At 41.8% G+C, this 14,406-nt stretch overlaps 1 protein-coding gene across 7 annotated transcripts in view; it reads right to left on the bottom strand.

Moving 5' to 3' along the window:
* The window catches only part of farp2 (FERM, RhoGEF and pleckstrin domain protein 2), a 182,375-nt gene that overhangs the window by 83,302 nt on the left and 84,667 nt on the right, over positions 1 to 14,406 (bottom strand). For all 7 annotated transcript variants that reach the window (XR_006313336.1, XM_043701708.1, XM_043701709.1 and 4 more), the window contains one exon: positions 11,183 to 11,251. Coding sequence is in view for 6 of the 7 variants with exons in the window: in XM_043701708.1 (XP_043557643.1) it covers positions 11,183 to 11,251 (69 nt within the window). In the remaining variant the exon portion in view is untranslated. The remainder of the gene's footprint in view (positions 1 to 11,182; positions 11,252 to 14,406) is intronic.

Genomic DNA, 14,406 nt, shown 5'->3' on the forward strand with positions numbered 1-14,406 from the left:
GGCCCAGAGGTGCTCTCTGAATTGCTCCGCAAGTAGGCGGCCTGTCTCCCCAATATAGAGGAGGCCACATCGGCTGCAGCGGATGCAGTAGATGATGTGGGTGGAGGTGCAGGTGAATCTGTGGCGGATATGGAAGTTTCCTTTGGGGTCTTGGAGAGAAGTGAGGGGGGAGGTGTGGGCGCAAGTGTTGACGTACCAACCCAACCACCCTGTAGCACAGCATTTCCACTCCCCCTCCCACTCCACCGAGGATATGCAGGTCATTGGACTCATCCACCGCCAAACCACAACAACCCGCCGGTCGGAGGGGGAGCGTCTTATCTTCCGACTGGGAGCCCTCCAACCACAGGGGATGAACTTGGACTTCACCAGTTTCTCCCTCCCCCCACCTTGTCTCAGCCGAGTCCCTCCCGCCCGGCACCGCCTTCCTGGCCTGCAGTCTTCTTCTTGACCTCTCTGCCTCCATCCTACTCCGACCTATCACCCTCACCTTGACCTCTTTCCACCTATCACATTTCCAACGCCCCTCCTCCAAGTCCCTCCTCCCTACCTTTTATCTTCTCCTGCTGAACACTCTCTGCTCATTCCTGAAGAAGGGCCTGTGCCCGAAACGTCGAATCTCCTGTTCCCTGGATGCTGCCTGACCTGCTGTGCTGTTCCAGCAATAAAGTTTCAACTTTGATCTCCAGCATCTGCAGACCTCACTTTCTCCCCGTAAAAAAAAACAGAAGCAAGCACATGTCAGGTGTAGAGAGCAGAGATCGAGTGAATCACTAGAAGAATATAAAGGCAGTAGGAGTATACTTGAGAGAGACCTCAGAAGGGTAAAAAGGGGGTATGAGTTAGCTTTGGCAAATTGGGTTAGGGAGAATCCAAAGGGATTTTATAAATACATTAAGGACGTAAGGGTAACTGGGGAGAGAATAGGGCTCCTCCAAGATCAGCAAGCATGTATGGAACCACAGGAGATGAGGGAGATACTAAACGAGTATTTTGCATCAGTGTTTACTATGGAGGAGGACATGGAAGATACACAATGTTGGGACATAGATGGTAATATCTTGAAAAATGTCTGCATTACAGAGGTAGTGGTGCTGGATGTTCTAAAATGCATAAAAGGTCGATGCAGGTATATCCCCAGGACCTGATCAGATGTACCCTCGAACTCCGTGGGAAGATTAGATTAGATTAGATTACAGTGTGGAAACAGGCCCTTCGGCCCAACAAGTCCACACCGACCCGCCGAAGCGCAACCCACCCATACCCCTACATTTACCCCTTACCTAACACTACGGGCAATTTAGCATGGCCAATTCACCTGACCGGCACATCTTTAGACTGTGGGAGGAAACCGGAGCACCCGGAGGAACCCCACGCAGACACGGGGAGAACGTGCAAACTCCACACAGTCGCCTGAGGCGGGAATTGAACTCGGGTCTCCGGTGCTGTGAGGCAACAGTGCTAACCACTGTGCCACCGTGCCGCCCACTAGGGAAGCTAGGGAAGTGATTGATGGGCCGCTTGCTGAGATATTTGTATCATCGATAGTCACAGGTGAGGTGCCGGAAGACTGGAGGTTGGCTAATGTGGTGACACTATTTAAGAAAGGTGGTAAGAAAAGCCAGGGAACTATAGACCAGTGAGCCTGACATTGGTGATGGGCAAGTTGGTGGGAGAGAACCCTGAGGAACAGGTTTTACATGTATTATGAAGGGCTGATTAGGGATAGTCAACATGGCATTTTGCATGGGAAATCATGTCTCAGAAATTTGAGTTTTTTTGAAGTAGTAATGAAGATTGATGAGGGCAGAGAGGTGGATGTAATCAATATGGACTGCAGTAAGGCACTTTACAAGGTTCCTCATGGTAAGCTGGTTAGCAAGGTTAGATCACATGGAATACAAGGAGAACTAGCCATTTAGACACAAAATTGGCTCCAAAGTAAAAGATAGAGTAATAGTGGAGGATTGCTTTTCAGACTGGAGGTCTCTGACGAGTGGTGTGCTACAAGGATCAGTGTTGGGTCCACTACTTTTTGTCATTTTTTCAATGATTTGGATGTGAACATAGGAAGTATAGCAAGTTAGTTTGCAGATGACCCCAAATTGAAGGTATCATGGACAGTGAAGGAGGTCACCTCAGACTGCAACAGGATCTTGATCAGATGGGCCAACGGGCTGAGGAGTGGCAGATGGAGTTTAATTTAGATAAATGGGAGGTGCTGCATTTTGGAAAGGCAAATCAGGGCAGGACTTATACACGAAATGGAAAATGCCCTGGGAGAGTTGCTGAACAAAGAGACCTTGGAGTGCAGGTTCATAGTTCCTTGAAAGTACAGTCATAGGTGGATCGGATACTGAAAGCACCTTTGGTATGCTTTCCTTTATTGTTCAGAGCATTGAGTATAAGAATTGGGAGGTCATGTTGCACTTGTACAGGATATTGGTTAGGCCACTTTTGGAATACTGTGTGCAATTCTGGTCTCCATCCTATAGGAAGAATGTTGTGAAACTTGCAAGGGTTAAGAAAAGATTTACAAGGATGTTGCCAGGGTTGGAACGTTTGAGTTATAGGGAGAGGTTGAATAGGCTGGCACTGTTATCCCTGGAGAGTCAGAGACTGAGGGGTGACCTCTTACAGGTTTATAAAATTGTGAAGTGCAAGGATAGGGTAAATAGACAAGGTCTTTTCCCTGAGTTGGGGGAGTCCAGAACTAGAGGAGATAGGTTTAAGGTGAAAGGATAAAGATTTAAAAGGGACTTTAGGGTCAACTTGTTCACACAAAGGGTGATGCGTGTATGGAATGAGCTGCCACAGGAAGTGGTGAAGGCTGGTGCAATTACAATATTTAAAAGGTATCTGGATGGGTACATGAATAGGAAGGTTTTAGAGGATATGGGCCAAGTACTGGCAAATGGAATTAGATTAACATAGGATATCTGGTTGATATGGACAAGCTGGACTGAAGGGTCTCTTTCCGTGCTGTACATCTCTATGACTCTATAACACATTGTTTACAAAAACCATCTACAAAATTTGTGTTAACTATTTAGTCACCCTGTCCAAGAGCTTTACAATATCAAGAGCCAATTATAAACCCTAATTGTGAAAGTAGGCACAAGGGAAGACTGCTACTAACTAGTACTGTGCGTGACAAATAAAGCACTGTCTTGAAGTTAACAGGATAAAACATCAAACAATAAAACAAGAGACATGTGGGTGACTCAGAATGGAAACTATATCAGATCACCCAAGTCTGAAAAGTCAAAAATAAAGCAGTTGTAATGTTAAAAGATCAAATGGGAATATCTCTCTGGACATTAATGTGATATTAAAGAGTTAGTAAATACAGATATTTCGGCTATCCTAACAAGGGCTTTTATTTAATTGAGATTACAAACCTGGCTGGTCCGCGGCCCCTCGGGGGAGGAATCCCGCACGAATACGGGTTTTATCATATCTGATGCTAACACATCCCGAGCATGTAAGAGACTTAAATATACACCCTGGTTAGTTGTAGGTTAGATTAGTAGATAGTTGAGTTTTGTTTGTTTGTTTTTTCTTCTTTTCGGTTTTTTTTTTTGTTGTTTTGTTTTTTTTGTCAAATTTTGGCTATTGTATATTTGAGCTAATTGTATATCAATGTTTATATCTGAGAGTTTTGTTTATTTTTGTAAACTTGTAAAAATGTTAAATTTCTAATAAAAATATCTAAAAAAAAATTGCAAAGCTGAACATTCTAGAAGTGGGTGGGGTGACATTCTGTCTCACAGATAGAATGCAGGAACGTGGATGAGTATGCATCGAAATTCACACTTGATTTAGACACTTCATTTGCTACTACTCTCCCTACTAATGTCAAGTTAAACTCTCATTCAAACCTCAGCTCTTTACATAATTAACCTATTCACATTTATTATTCCCTCTAATTTTCTTAGCAGGTACATGGGCTTCCAGGACCTGTGTGTAGCAGCAACTTGTGTAATCGGAGGTCAACGTCAACAGTCGCAGAATATCTGAAGGGCTGCACACATGCACAGCTTAGACAAAACCGTGATTATGACACATCTGAAGTAGGTGGAACTTGAACTGGGATCTACTGGTCTAAAGGAATATTTAATTCTAGATTCTGTTTCTTATGGAACTTCACACCCTCATTGCCAGGTCCAACAGTTGCTGCTAGGTGGCAGCATTGCTTCACGTAGACAGCGAGGCCACAGAAAGACTTTCAGGAATTTTACAATAACCCTGTTTGAACATTTCTGGACATGTATGGCTTGAACCTGAGCCAGAGGGAGGCACAATATCAATATTAGAGTGCGTCTCAAAAATACAACTCAGTTTTTAAAAAGATGAAATCTGCCATCATTGCACATGTATGTGCTGATCTGGAAGGGCAATAGGTACTGTCATGACACACAATTATACCAGGAGTTCCAGCATCCCCCTCCTGCCTGTGTTTCAGTGAGGGGCTTAGTTATTTTAATCAACCTGATCAAACATGTTAGAACACACATTCAGGGCAGGTGGGGTTTGAACCTGGTCCAGCAGTAGAGACACTACCGTTGCACTACAAAAGCATTGTAAGAACTCAGTTTATTTTTAAATAGCTGATCACTAAATCACCCTTTTAACTGCATCAATTAATAATAAGTGCCTGTCACCAGGGCAGTGGAACAATAACAAGGAAAAGCAAAGGTGGGAAAACAGGGGAGAGCACAAGAATCCAGCTCTTTTTATAGTGATTCATCAACAAGTCAAACGTTTGAAGAACTCAGTCTTTTTAATTTTTTTTTCATCGACCAGTTCAGAAAGGTTAGTGCACACCTCTGGAGCAAGTGAGACTGAAACCTAAGCTTCCTGGTTCACTACCAATAGAAAGTCCAATAAACATCATCTGCCTTTATTCAACTCTGGAGTTCTTCTGCTTCAGCCTTGGCGTAATGCTGCTGCAGTGGTAGGTCTCTGCCCCTGGATCTAAAGGCCTAGGTTCAAGTTCGATCTGCTCCAGAGGTGTGCAATACCATCACTAAACAGGTTAATTAGGAAATAGATTCTGTTTGAGCCTTAAAGGGACCTGCATTTCTAACACAGACACCTAAACTTCTTCTGTGTGATCATTATCTTTGGTGCAATTGCAAAAATCCCGAGGAAACGTGGACCAATGGTGATAGTTAGATTACGACAGCAATTAACTTGGACTGGCAGAGGGAAAAGAAACATGGTGAGAAAAACTGGCATCCAATTCAGAAAGTAGTGCTATGGTCTCTCACAGGTCATGGTCTTAGCCTTGTATAGGAAAGGAGACCTTAAGCAATTGCCCAGCTCAGAGTTACAGATCATTTCATTCACCAAGTTGGCAACTTTCCTCCAAATACTCAAACCCAGCCAATCAAAATACTGAACTTGTAAAACAAGTAGTAAAGACATTCTCAAACATGCCTTCCAGCCAGTGGCAGAAGCAAAAGCAGGAGTCAAAACAAAATTGCTCTTAGCTAACAAATCTTAAATAACACATTTTATAATGCTAGAAACTGTACAGAAAAGGAGCTGCAAGCCATAAAGTAAAACAGAAAAGCAGAACTTTAATGTACAGGATTGTAATTCAAAAACAAAGATTCTGAACAATGATATTAACCCACTGCAGCAATTGAGCTTTTTAAATATTTGATTTGTAAATCAGACAGAAAATGCATTTCACTAGCCCTCCTCCTGCTGCACTAGTGACATGCAGTAATTAAAGTAGTAATTCTTCTTAACTCATTCACAGGATGTGGGTATCACTAACTTAGCCAGCATTTGAAACACTCCTAAACATGTCAACACTCACATGCACACTCTCTTGTTTGACAGTGAACAACACAATACTCAGAACATAGGTACAAATTAATACCAACACGATCTACACTTGTGCAAATATCAATCTTACTATCTGTTGAACAATGTTCTTTATAGACCAGATGTCTCCACCTGGTATATGGAGAAACTTGAAAGAGTTCAAAAGTAAGTTACTTGACCTTGTTAGGAAAAGATCAGGAACAACAGGCTCCCTGAAAACTGATAAGTGCAGTGGCAAATGAAAGGAAGGAAATGGTTGGCATCCATATTTTGCCTCAGTATTTACAATAGGAATACAGTATATACAAGGAATTCCAGGGAAAACAATTGTGAATCAAGATCAAGACCTCAAAATTAACGTCAGAAAAATAATGACATCTATTGGTTACAAATTTCAAAGACCAGATAGTTTCAATCTGAGTGTGTTAAGGAAATCAGGCAAAACATCACAGAAGTCCCAACTATAATCTCCCAAGGTGCTCAATTCAGAAGCTGTTCCTTTAAATTGGAAAAGTGTACATCACTGTCCTATTTAACATGGGATGAAATTATGACCACAGTTGCCAAATTACAGGTATCTGATTCAAAATAAAAATAAGGCACTTCAAAAATTTCCAATTGATCAGACAGTTAGAATGGATTTGTTAAAGACAGGTCTTGCTTAAGTATTCCAGTAATTCTTTGATGCAAGTGGAAGACAGGAGAAAATGGATGACTTGTGGAAGATATTTGATAAAATCCATCATAAAAGATAGTCAGCTAAAACAGAAGCCCATGGAACTGAAAGAAAATTAACATTGTTGGAAATTAACTAGGTAACCCAGAAGGATAATAAGCATGTATTCTAATTAGTAAGATTGTGTTGAAACCTCAACTATTCGCCACACTTATTGATGACTTAAATGGTGGTGTGGACAGCCTTATATCCAATTTTGTTGCTGCCACAAAGCTAGATGGCATAACATTCCTAATGTTAATAGACTGACAATTGTGAAAATTTAAGCAAAGAGACTTCAATTAGTGACAGATTATGAGGTCACCCAGTGTGGGCTAGAAAGGATAGAATACAGTCCTGTCTAAATGATGAAAAGCCAGAAATAGTCCAAAGAGGCTTATGGAGATGTGAATCATTCAAATGTTTCAGACAAGTAGGGAAAGTTATTAAAGTGGCTAGTGGAATGCTAGCCTTTCTCTCTTTAGGACTAGAAGAGGGGATTGAAATTACATTATGGCAATACATAGCTTTAGTTAGTCCACACCTGTAACAATGTTACATTGTAAGCACATACTGGGGAGAAGATATACTGGCCTTGGATGCAGTACAGCATACATTTATCATAATAATGCCCGGAACACAAGATTCAAATCAGGTGAGATTATACGAAATAAGGTTGTATTTGTTGGAATTATGTTAAGGGAAGATTCCATCAAAATGTCAATGGCACCATCTCTTGTATAGTCTCAAAGGGTTAAATGGCCTGGTCTGGTACCCATGCTGTATGTGAAAGGAAATTCTTACAAGCTGGAGGTCTATCGAAAACATTTCTGTTCCTGGCGACATTAGAAAATTGGACTGTACCCCGGCAAGAGGTGAGAATCTACAGAAATGCGATCTTAATAAAAATACTGTTGCAAAGTATATGAGAAAAGCAAGAACAGGCTCAGGTGAGGGGGCAGACCATATTGTACTATTTCCTCCCATTTCAAAGTCCTAACTTCAGACTGTTTATCAAATCTATCATTCCAGAAAGTCAACATTTTTAATCTGCGCATTTTATGTAACTGTCACAATATGCAAGAAATATCAATTTCATTCTTATTAAAAATAGCTCAAATTTGTTTCTTGCTGGTCTAATTGCTAAAAAGACCACCCTTCATGGGTCAATATTCTGCAATTATCAAATATCAAGGTTGGAACAATAGCATCAGGTCTGCAACAGCTCGAGTTGAAGGCTAAACACCTTTTCAAAGGCAACCAATGATGAACAAGTTGGCCTTGCCAGTGTCATCAGTATCTCAAGAGCTTGGAGCAGTACAGTGGCTCAGTGGTTAGCACTATTTTCACACAGTGCTAGGGGCCGAGGTTCAACTCCAGCCTCGAGAGACTGCCTGCGTACAGTTTGCACATTCGCCACATGTCAACAAGGGTTTCCTCTGGGTGTTCCGGCTTCCAAAGATGTGCAAGTTAGGTAGATTGGCCAACTAAATTGCCCCAATGTCCAGAGATGTGCAGGCTAGATGGTTAGCCATGGTAAATATGGGGAAAGGATAGAGGCTAAGTCTGGGTGTTATGCTCTTCGGAGAGTTTGTGCACTCAATGAGCCAAATGGCCTCTTTCCACACTGCAGGGATTCTACGATTGCCAGGCCCCTACTGTGAATACTCCACCCCATCCTGGAATCAGCATGGTCAAGAAACGTAGAGTAGGAAAATCTTTGATTTGAATCAGGGATCAACTACTACTGTAATAAAGCTTTCCCTTAGGCCTCTCAGAGTTTACTGCAGGACAATCCAAACCAAGCAAGCTCGATGTTTACTCGGAAGATACATGACCTGATGTAGAACTGGCAGAGACAGGTCTTTCACTTTGTGCATTTGTCCATCTCTCTCTGTTCGCCTGTGTGGTTCTCCCCTTTCTCTTTCCCCGCGTCTGCATGCATGTCTATGTATGTACAGTTTCTCATACAGATTTTATGAGACCAGATCTTTATAATTTGCTGGAACATTGATCAAGCAAACAAAATGTCATCATGGAACGCATCTCAATGCAAGCAAACAGCTAATGAAGAATTCAATGTTTTTCTCAAAGTAAATCTAGATTTGCAACCTTGTACTATTTTAATGTTGAGGGAAAAGCCTAACTGGATTGAGATGCTGCCTGCAAATTCCATTTTAAAGCTCTGAAGCAAAGAACCCAGAGTTCATACTGGGGCCATGAATGAGACAAGAATATTATAAACATGAGAATCCAGCGTGTGATATCTGCAATTTCAACTAACTGGTGAGAAACAACTGCAGAGCTTCATTTCAAGGAATAAGCTTTTCTATTCTACCACTCAGCAGCCAGCTTATTACTGGCACACAGTGTGAAGGAAAAGGTCGACCACCAGCACTCTTGTGAATGTTGTCAGACTGAACAAATGAGAAAAATAATTTTAATATGAGCCAGGAAATGTAAATAATTGTCATACTTCACTTGGTGTCAAATATTCAAATTTACAGTCATGGTTAACAGATATACAATTGGAGATGCACCTTTAGTTCATTACCCTATATGGAAAGATCGACAAAATCAAAGTACTGTTATAAATATTGGAAATTCACAACAAGACTAGTAAAAGCGCATTTGAAATAGGACAATTAATGCAAACTGTTCATGCTGTTTAATACTAACCCTACATCAGTTCTTAAGCATAACCGCCCTCCTTCATTGGCATCAGTTGCACTCCAAGCTAAAAAGAATAATGAGTATATATGCTCAAAACTGTAAACTCCCTATCATTCTTGCTTCAAATAACGTAAACTGTGTAAGCAAATTCACTCAAACACTGGAGAAAAGAAGGGATAGACATTTTTAATGTAATAAAAGTTTATAGATAATGTTGATGGAAGAAAATGACTACAATAAGAGCATTGAACAAGAAGCTGAAAGTACAAAATTTAAAAGCTGACAGCAGTATTAGAAAACAATAAAAAGCCCTTTCTAAGCAAGTAACGTACAGGGACTTACTCCTAAACAAGTTTATGATACAGCACCTTTGCAAAGTAACTGTAGATTGCTAAGAAGGAATAGCCCAGCTTCCAAAATAGGAGTTAAGAACTGTTTGAAAAGTAAGGAACAGACAGATGGTGGGAAGTAAATATAATAACTAGACATGGAACCTAGTAAGCACAGTCTTCCTTCACTGCAGACTATACTGTCTCGTGATCTTTGTGAAAGAAGAGGCCTGATGAAAACAGTTAAGCCAAAGTTAAAAGTTTGACCTAAAGTCTTAATCAAGTGTCAGTGGATTAGATTAGATTCCCTACAGTGTGGAAACAGGTCCTTTGGCCCAACACCCCACACCAACCCCTCCACCCAGACCCATTTCCCGACATTTACCTCTGACTAATGCACCTGTGACTATAGGCAAATTTAGCATAGCCAATTCACCGGACTTGCAGATCTTTTGGATGTGGGAGAAAACCGGAGCACCTGGAGGAAACCCACATAGACATGGGGATAATGTGCAAACTCCACAGAGACAGTCGCCCGAGGCAGGAATTGAACCTGTGTCCCTGGCGCTCTGAGGCAGCAGTGCTAACCACTGAGCCACCACGTTGCCCTAGTGTTTAGACCTTAGATGGACATGATGGGGGCAGCTGAAATCTAACATGGACTGTGTGTGTTTCAGTACATGGATTAAGTATGCTGGATGTAAGTTTGTTTGCTGAACTGGAAGGTTAGTTTTCAGACATTTTGTCACCATACTGGGTAACTTCATTAGTGAGCCTCCAGTGAAGCACTGGTGTTAGTGACCCACTTTTTATTTATGTGTTTAGGTTTCCTTGGGTGGGTGATGACTCAAGGAAACCTAAACACAAATAGAAAGTGGGTCACTAACACCAGTGCTTCACCGGGGGCTCACTAATGATGTTACCCAGTATGGTGACAAAATGTCTGAAAACAAACCTTCCAGTTCAGCAAACAAACTTACATCCAGAACCTCAACCTGAGCTACAAATCTGATTAAATATGCTGTTGAAGAGATGACGACAAGTGGATGCGCCCTGTCTTGGTGATCACTGGTGACACCTCTTGTTTGCAGTGCACAAATATTACTTGGATGTGGAGGAAAAGCAAAGCTGTCCAACTACCCTGATTGCAACAAACTAGATCATGGCAGATCACCATCACAGAACATACCAAAACAAAAAAAGACAGGCAGAATGACTGGGAAGTAATTTTTCCCAATCTTTCACAGCGTGTGAGCAGCTTTGTTGCCTATGCTCCGGAGAAGGCAAGATCATCCCTCATCACAAAGGGGACCTAATCAGTGGGAAAGCAAGAAAATTGAAGGAATCTACAAGGGCTGTAATCAATACAGAAAATTGGCTGAGGTTATAAGACAAATTGTGGGAGGGGCACTCTGAACGAGAACGGCTTTCGACATACAATTTGCACTAACATCAACCCAAGTACTATTAATACTAATGTCTATGCACATCTTTACCACATTCTTAACAAATAACTAAGTAAACATATAAAGTGTAACTTGGCATTAACAGACTTATCTCAGAGATTACATGGGAGACTGACAAGTAATAAATCAATGTAAAGCTTTCAAATATATATTCAAAATACCTTTGATAAGGAGTAGTCTTAATCATACTCTCTCGCATGTAGTCAACAAGTTGCTTCTGTGTCCTTCCACTGTGGAGGAAAACACACAATATTAACTATGATACATTCAACACCACTCATTTCACGAGAATACTGGCTCAGCACACAGATAGTCATAGACTCTCAGACGTACAGCACAGAAATAGACCCTTCAGTCCAACTCATCCAACTCTACATTAATCTAGTCCCATTTGCCCAGATCCACCTAAACTCTTCTTATTCATGTACGCATCCAGACGATTTTCAAGTGCTGTTCATTCTTAACAAATAACTAAGTAAACATATAAAGTGTAACTTGGCATTAACAGACTTATCTCAGAGATTACATGGGAGACTGACAAGTAATAAATCAATGTAAAGCTTTCAAATATATATTCAGAGGTTCATTCCCAAGAAAAGAAAGATTAACCGGGGAGGCTTTAGACAACCTTGGTTGACAAAGGAAGTCAGGAAATGTATTAAAGAAAAAGAAAGATCCTATAAAGTGGCTAAGAACAGTGGGAAATCAGAAGATTGGGAAGGATACAAAAGCAAACAGAGGATAACAAAGAGTGTAATAAGAAATGAGAGGATCAAATATGAAAGTAGGCTAGCCAGTAATATTAGAAATAATAGTAAAAGTTTCTTTCAGTACATAAGAAACAAACGACAGGCAAAAGTAGACATTGGGCCACTTCAAACTGATGCAGGAAGCCTAGTGATGGGAGATAAGGAAATAGCAGGAGAACTTAACAAGTACTTTGCATAAGTTTTCACAGTGGAAGACATGAGTAATATCCAAAAATTAAAGGGTGTCACGGGGCTGAGTTGAGTATGGTTGCCATTACGAAAGAGATAGTGCTAGAAAAGTTAAAAAGTCTTAAAATTGATAAATCTCCTGGCCCCGATGGGATACACCCTAGAGTTCTGAGAGAGGTGGCTGAGGAAATAGCAGAGGCATTGGTTGAGATCTTTCAAGAGTCACTGGAGTCAGGAAAGGTCCCAGATGATTGGAAGATGGCTGTTGTAACCCCCTTGTTCAAGAAAGAATCAAGGCAAAAGATGGAAAATTATAGGCCAATCAGCTTAACCTCGGTTGTTGGTAAAATTCTAGAATCCATCATTAAGGATGAGGTTTCTAAATTCTTGGAAGAGCATAGTCTGATTAGAACAAGTCAACATGGATTTAGTAAAGGGAGGTCATGCCTGACAAACCTGTTGGAATTTTTTGAAGTGGTAACAAGTAGGTTAGACCAGGGAAACCCAGTGGATGTGGTCTATCTAGACTTTCAAAAGGCCTTTGATAAGGTGCCACACGGGAGGCTTCTGAGCAAGGTGAGGGCCCATGGTGTTCGAGGTGAGCTGCTGGGATGGATTGAGGATTGGCTGTCTAACAGAAGGCAGAGAGTTGGGATAAAATGTTCTTTTTCAGAATGGCAGCCGGTGACGAGCGGTGTCCCGCAGGGTTCGGTGCTGGGGTCACAGCTGTTCGCATTATATATTAATGATTTGGATGAGGGAACCGGGGGCATTCTCGCGAAGTTTGCCGATGATACGAAGTTAGGTGGACAGGCAGGTAGTACTGAGGAAGTGGGGAGGCTGCAGAAGGATCTTGACAGGTTGGGAGAGTGGTCCAGGAAATGGCTGATGGAATTTAACGTGAGCAAGTGGGAGGTCTTGCACTTTGGCAAAAAGAATAAAAGCATAGACTACTTTCTAAATGGTGAGGAAATTAATAAAGCCAAAGCACAAAGGGATCTGGGAGTGCTAGTTGAGGATTCTCTAAAGGTAAACATGCAGGTTGAGTCCGTGATTAAGAAAGCGAATGCAATGTTGTCTCTTATCTCAAGAGGGTTGGAATATAACAGCAGAGATGTACTACTAAGACTTTATAAAGCTCTGGTTAGGCCCCATTTGGAGTACTGTTTCCAGTTTTGGTCCCCACACCTCAGGAAGGACATACTGGCACTGGAACGTGTCCAGCGGAGATTCACACGGATGATCCCTGGAATGACAGGTCTAACATATGAGGAACGGCTGAGGATACTGGGATTGTATTCGTTGGAGTTTAGAAGATTAAGGGGAGACTTAATAGAGACTTACAAAATAATACATGGCTTGGAAAAGGTGGATGCTAGGAAATTGTTTCCGTTAGATGAGGAGACTAGGACCCGTGGACACAGCCTTAGAATTAGAGGGGGTCATTTCAGAACAGAAATGGGGAGACATTTCTTCAGCCGGAGAGTGGTGGGCCTGTGGAATTCATTGCCATGGAGTGCAGTGGAAGCCGGGACGCTATATGTCTTCAAGGCCGAGATTGATAGATTCTTGTTGTCTCGAGGAATTAAGGGCTACGGGGAGAACGCTGGTAAGTAGAGCTGAAATGCGCATCAGCCATGATTGAATGGCAGAGTGGACTCGATGGGCCGAATGGCCTTACTTCCACTCCTATGTCTTATGGTCTTATGTAATTGTACCAGTCTCCATTCGGGAGAAGGCCTGGTCTATTTATAAAATCATGAGGAGCATGGATAGGATAAGTCCATCCTACAGCCTCCATAGCTCCAGAGAAGACAGGCCCATCGTATTCAGCCTTTCCCTATAACTCAAACTCTCCAACCCTGGCAACATCCTTATAAATCTTTTCTGAACCCTTTCAAGTTTCACAACATCTTTCCGATAGGAAGGAGACCTGAATTGTATTCGATATTCCAAAAGTAGCTTAACGAATGTCCTGCAGAGCCACACATGACCTCTCAACTCCTGTACTCAATACTCTGTCCAATAAAGGAAAGCATACTAAACGCCTTTTTCACTATCCTATCTATCCGCCACTCCGCTTCAAGGAACTATGAACCTACACTCCAAGGTCTCTTTGTTCAGCAACACTGCCTAGGACATTACCATTAAGTGCATAGGTCATGTCCTGATTTGTCTTTCCAAATTGCTGCACCTCACATTTATCTAAATTAAACTCCATCTGCCACTCCTAGGCCCACTGGCCCATCTGATCAAGATCCCACTGCACTCTCAGGTAACTATCGTCACTGTCCACTACACCTCCAATTTTGGGGTCATCCTCAAACTTACTAACCATACCTCCTGACAGTTGAAAACACTGCCATGAATGGCCAGGACGTGACTTGAGTGACAAAGCAGTGATCATGCATACACTTCTATTCAGAAAAAGGGCTTGCTGATAGCAG

The sequence above is a fragment of the Chiloscyllium plagiosum genome, chromosome 13 (genome assembly GCF_004010195.1).
Source record: "Chiloscyllium plagiosum isolate BGI_BamShark_2017 chromosome 13, ASM401019v2, whole genome shotgun sequence".
Taxonomy (NCBI): Eukaryota; Metazoa; Chordata; class Chondrichthyes; order Orectolobiformes; family Hemiscylliidae; genus Chiloscyllium; species Chiloscyllium plagiosum.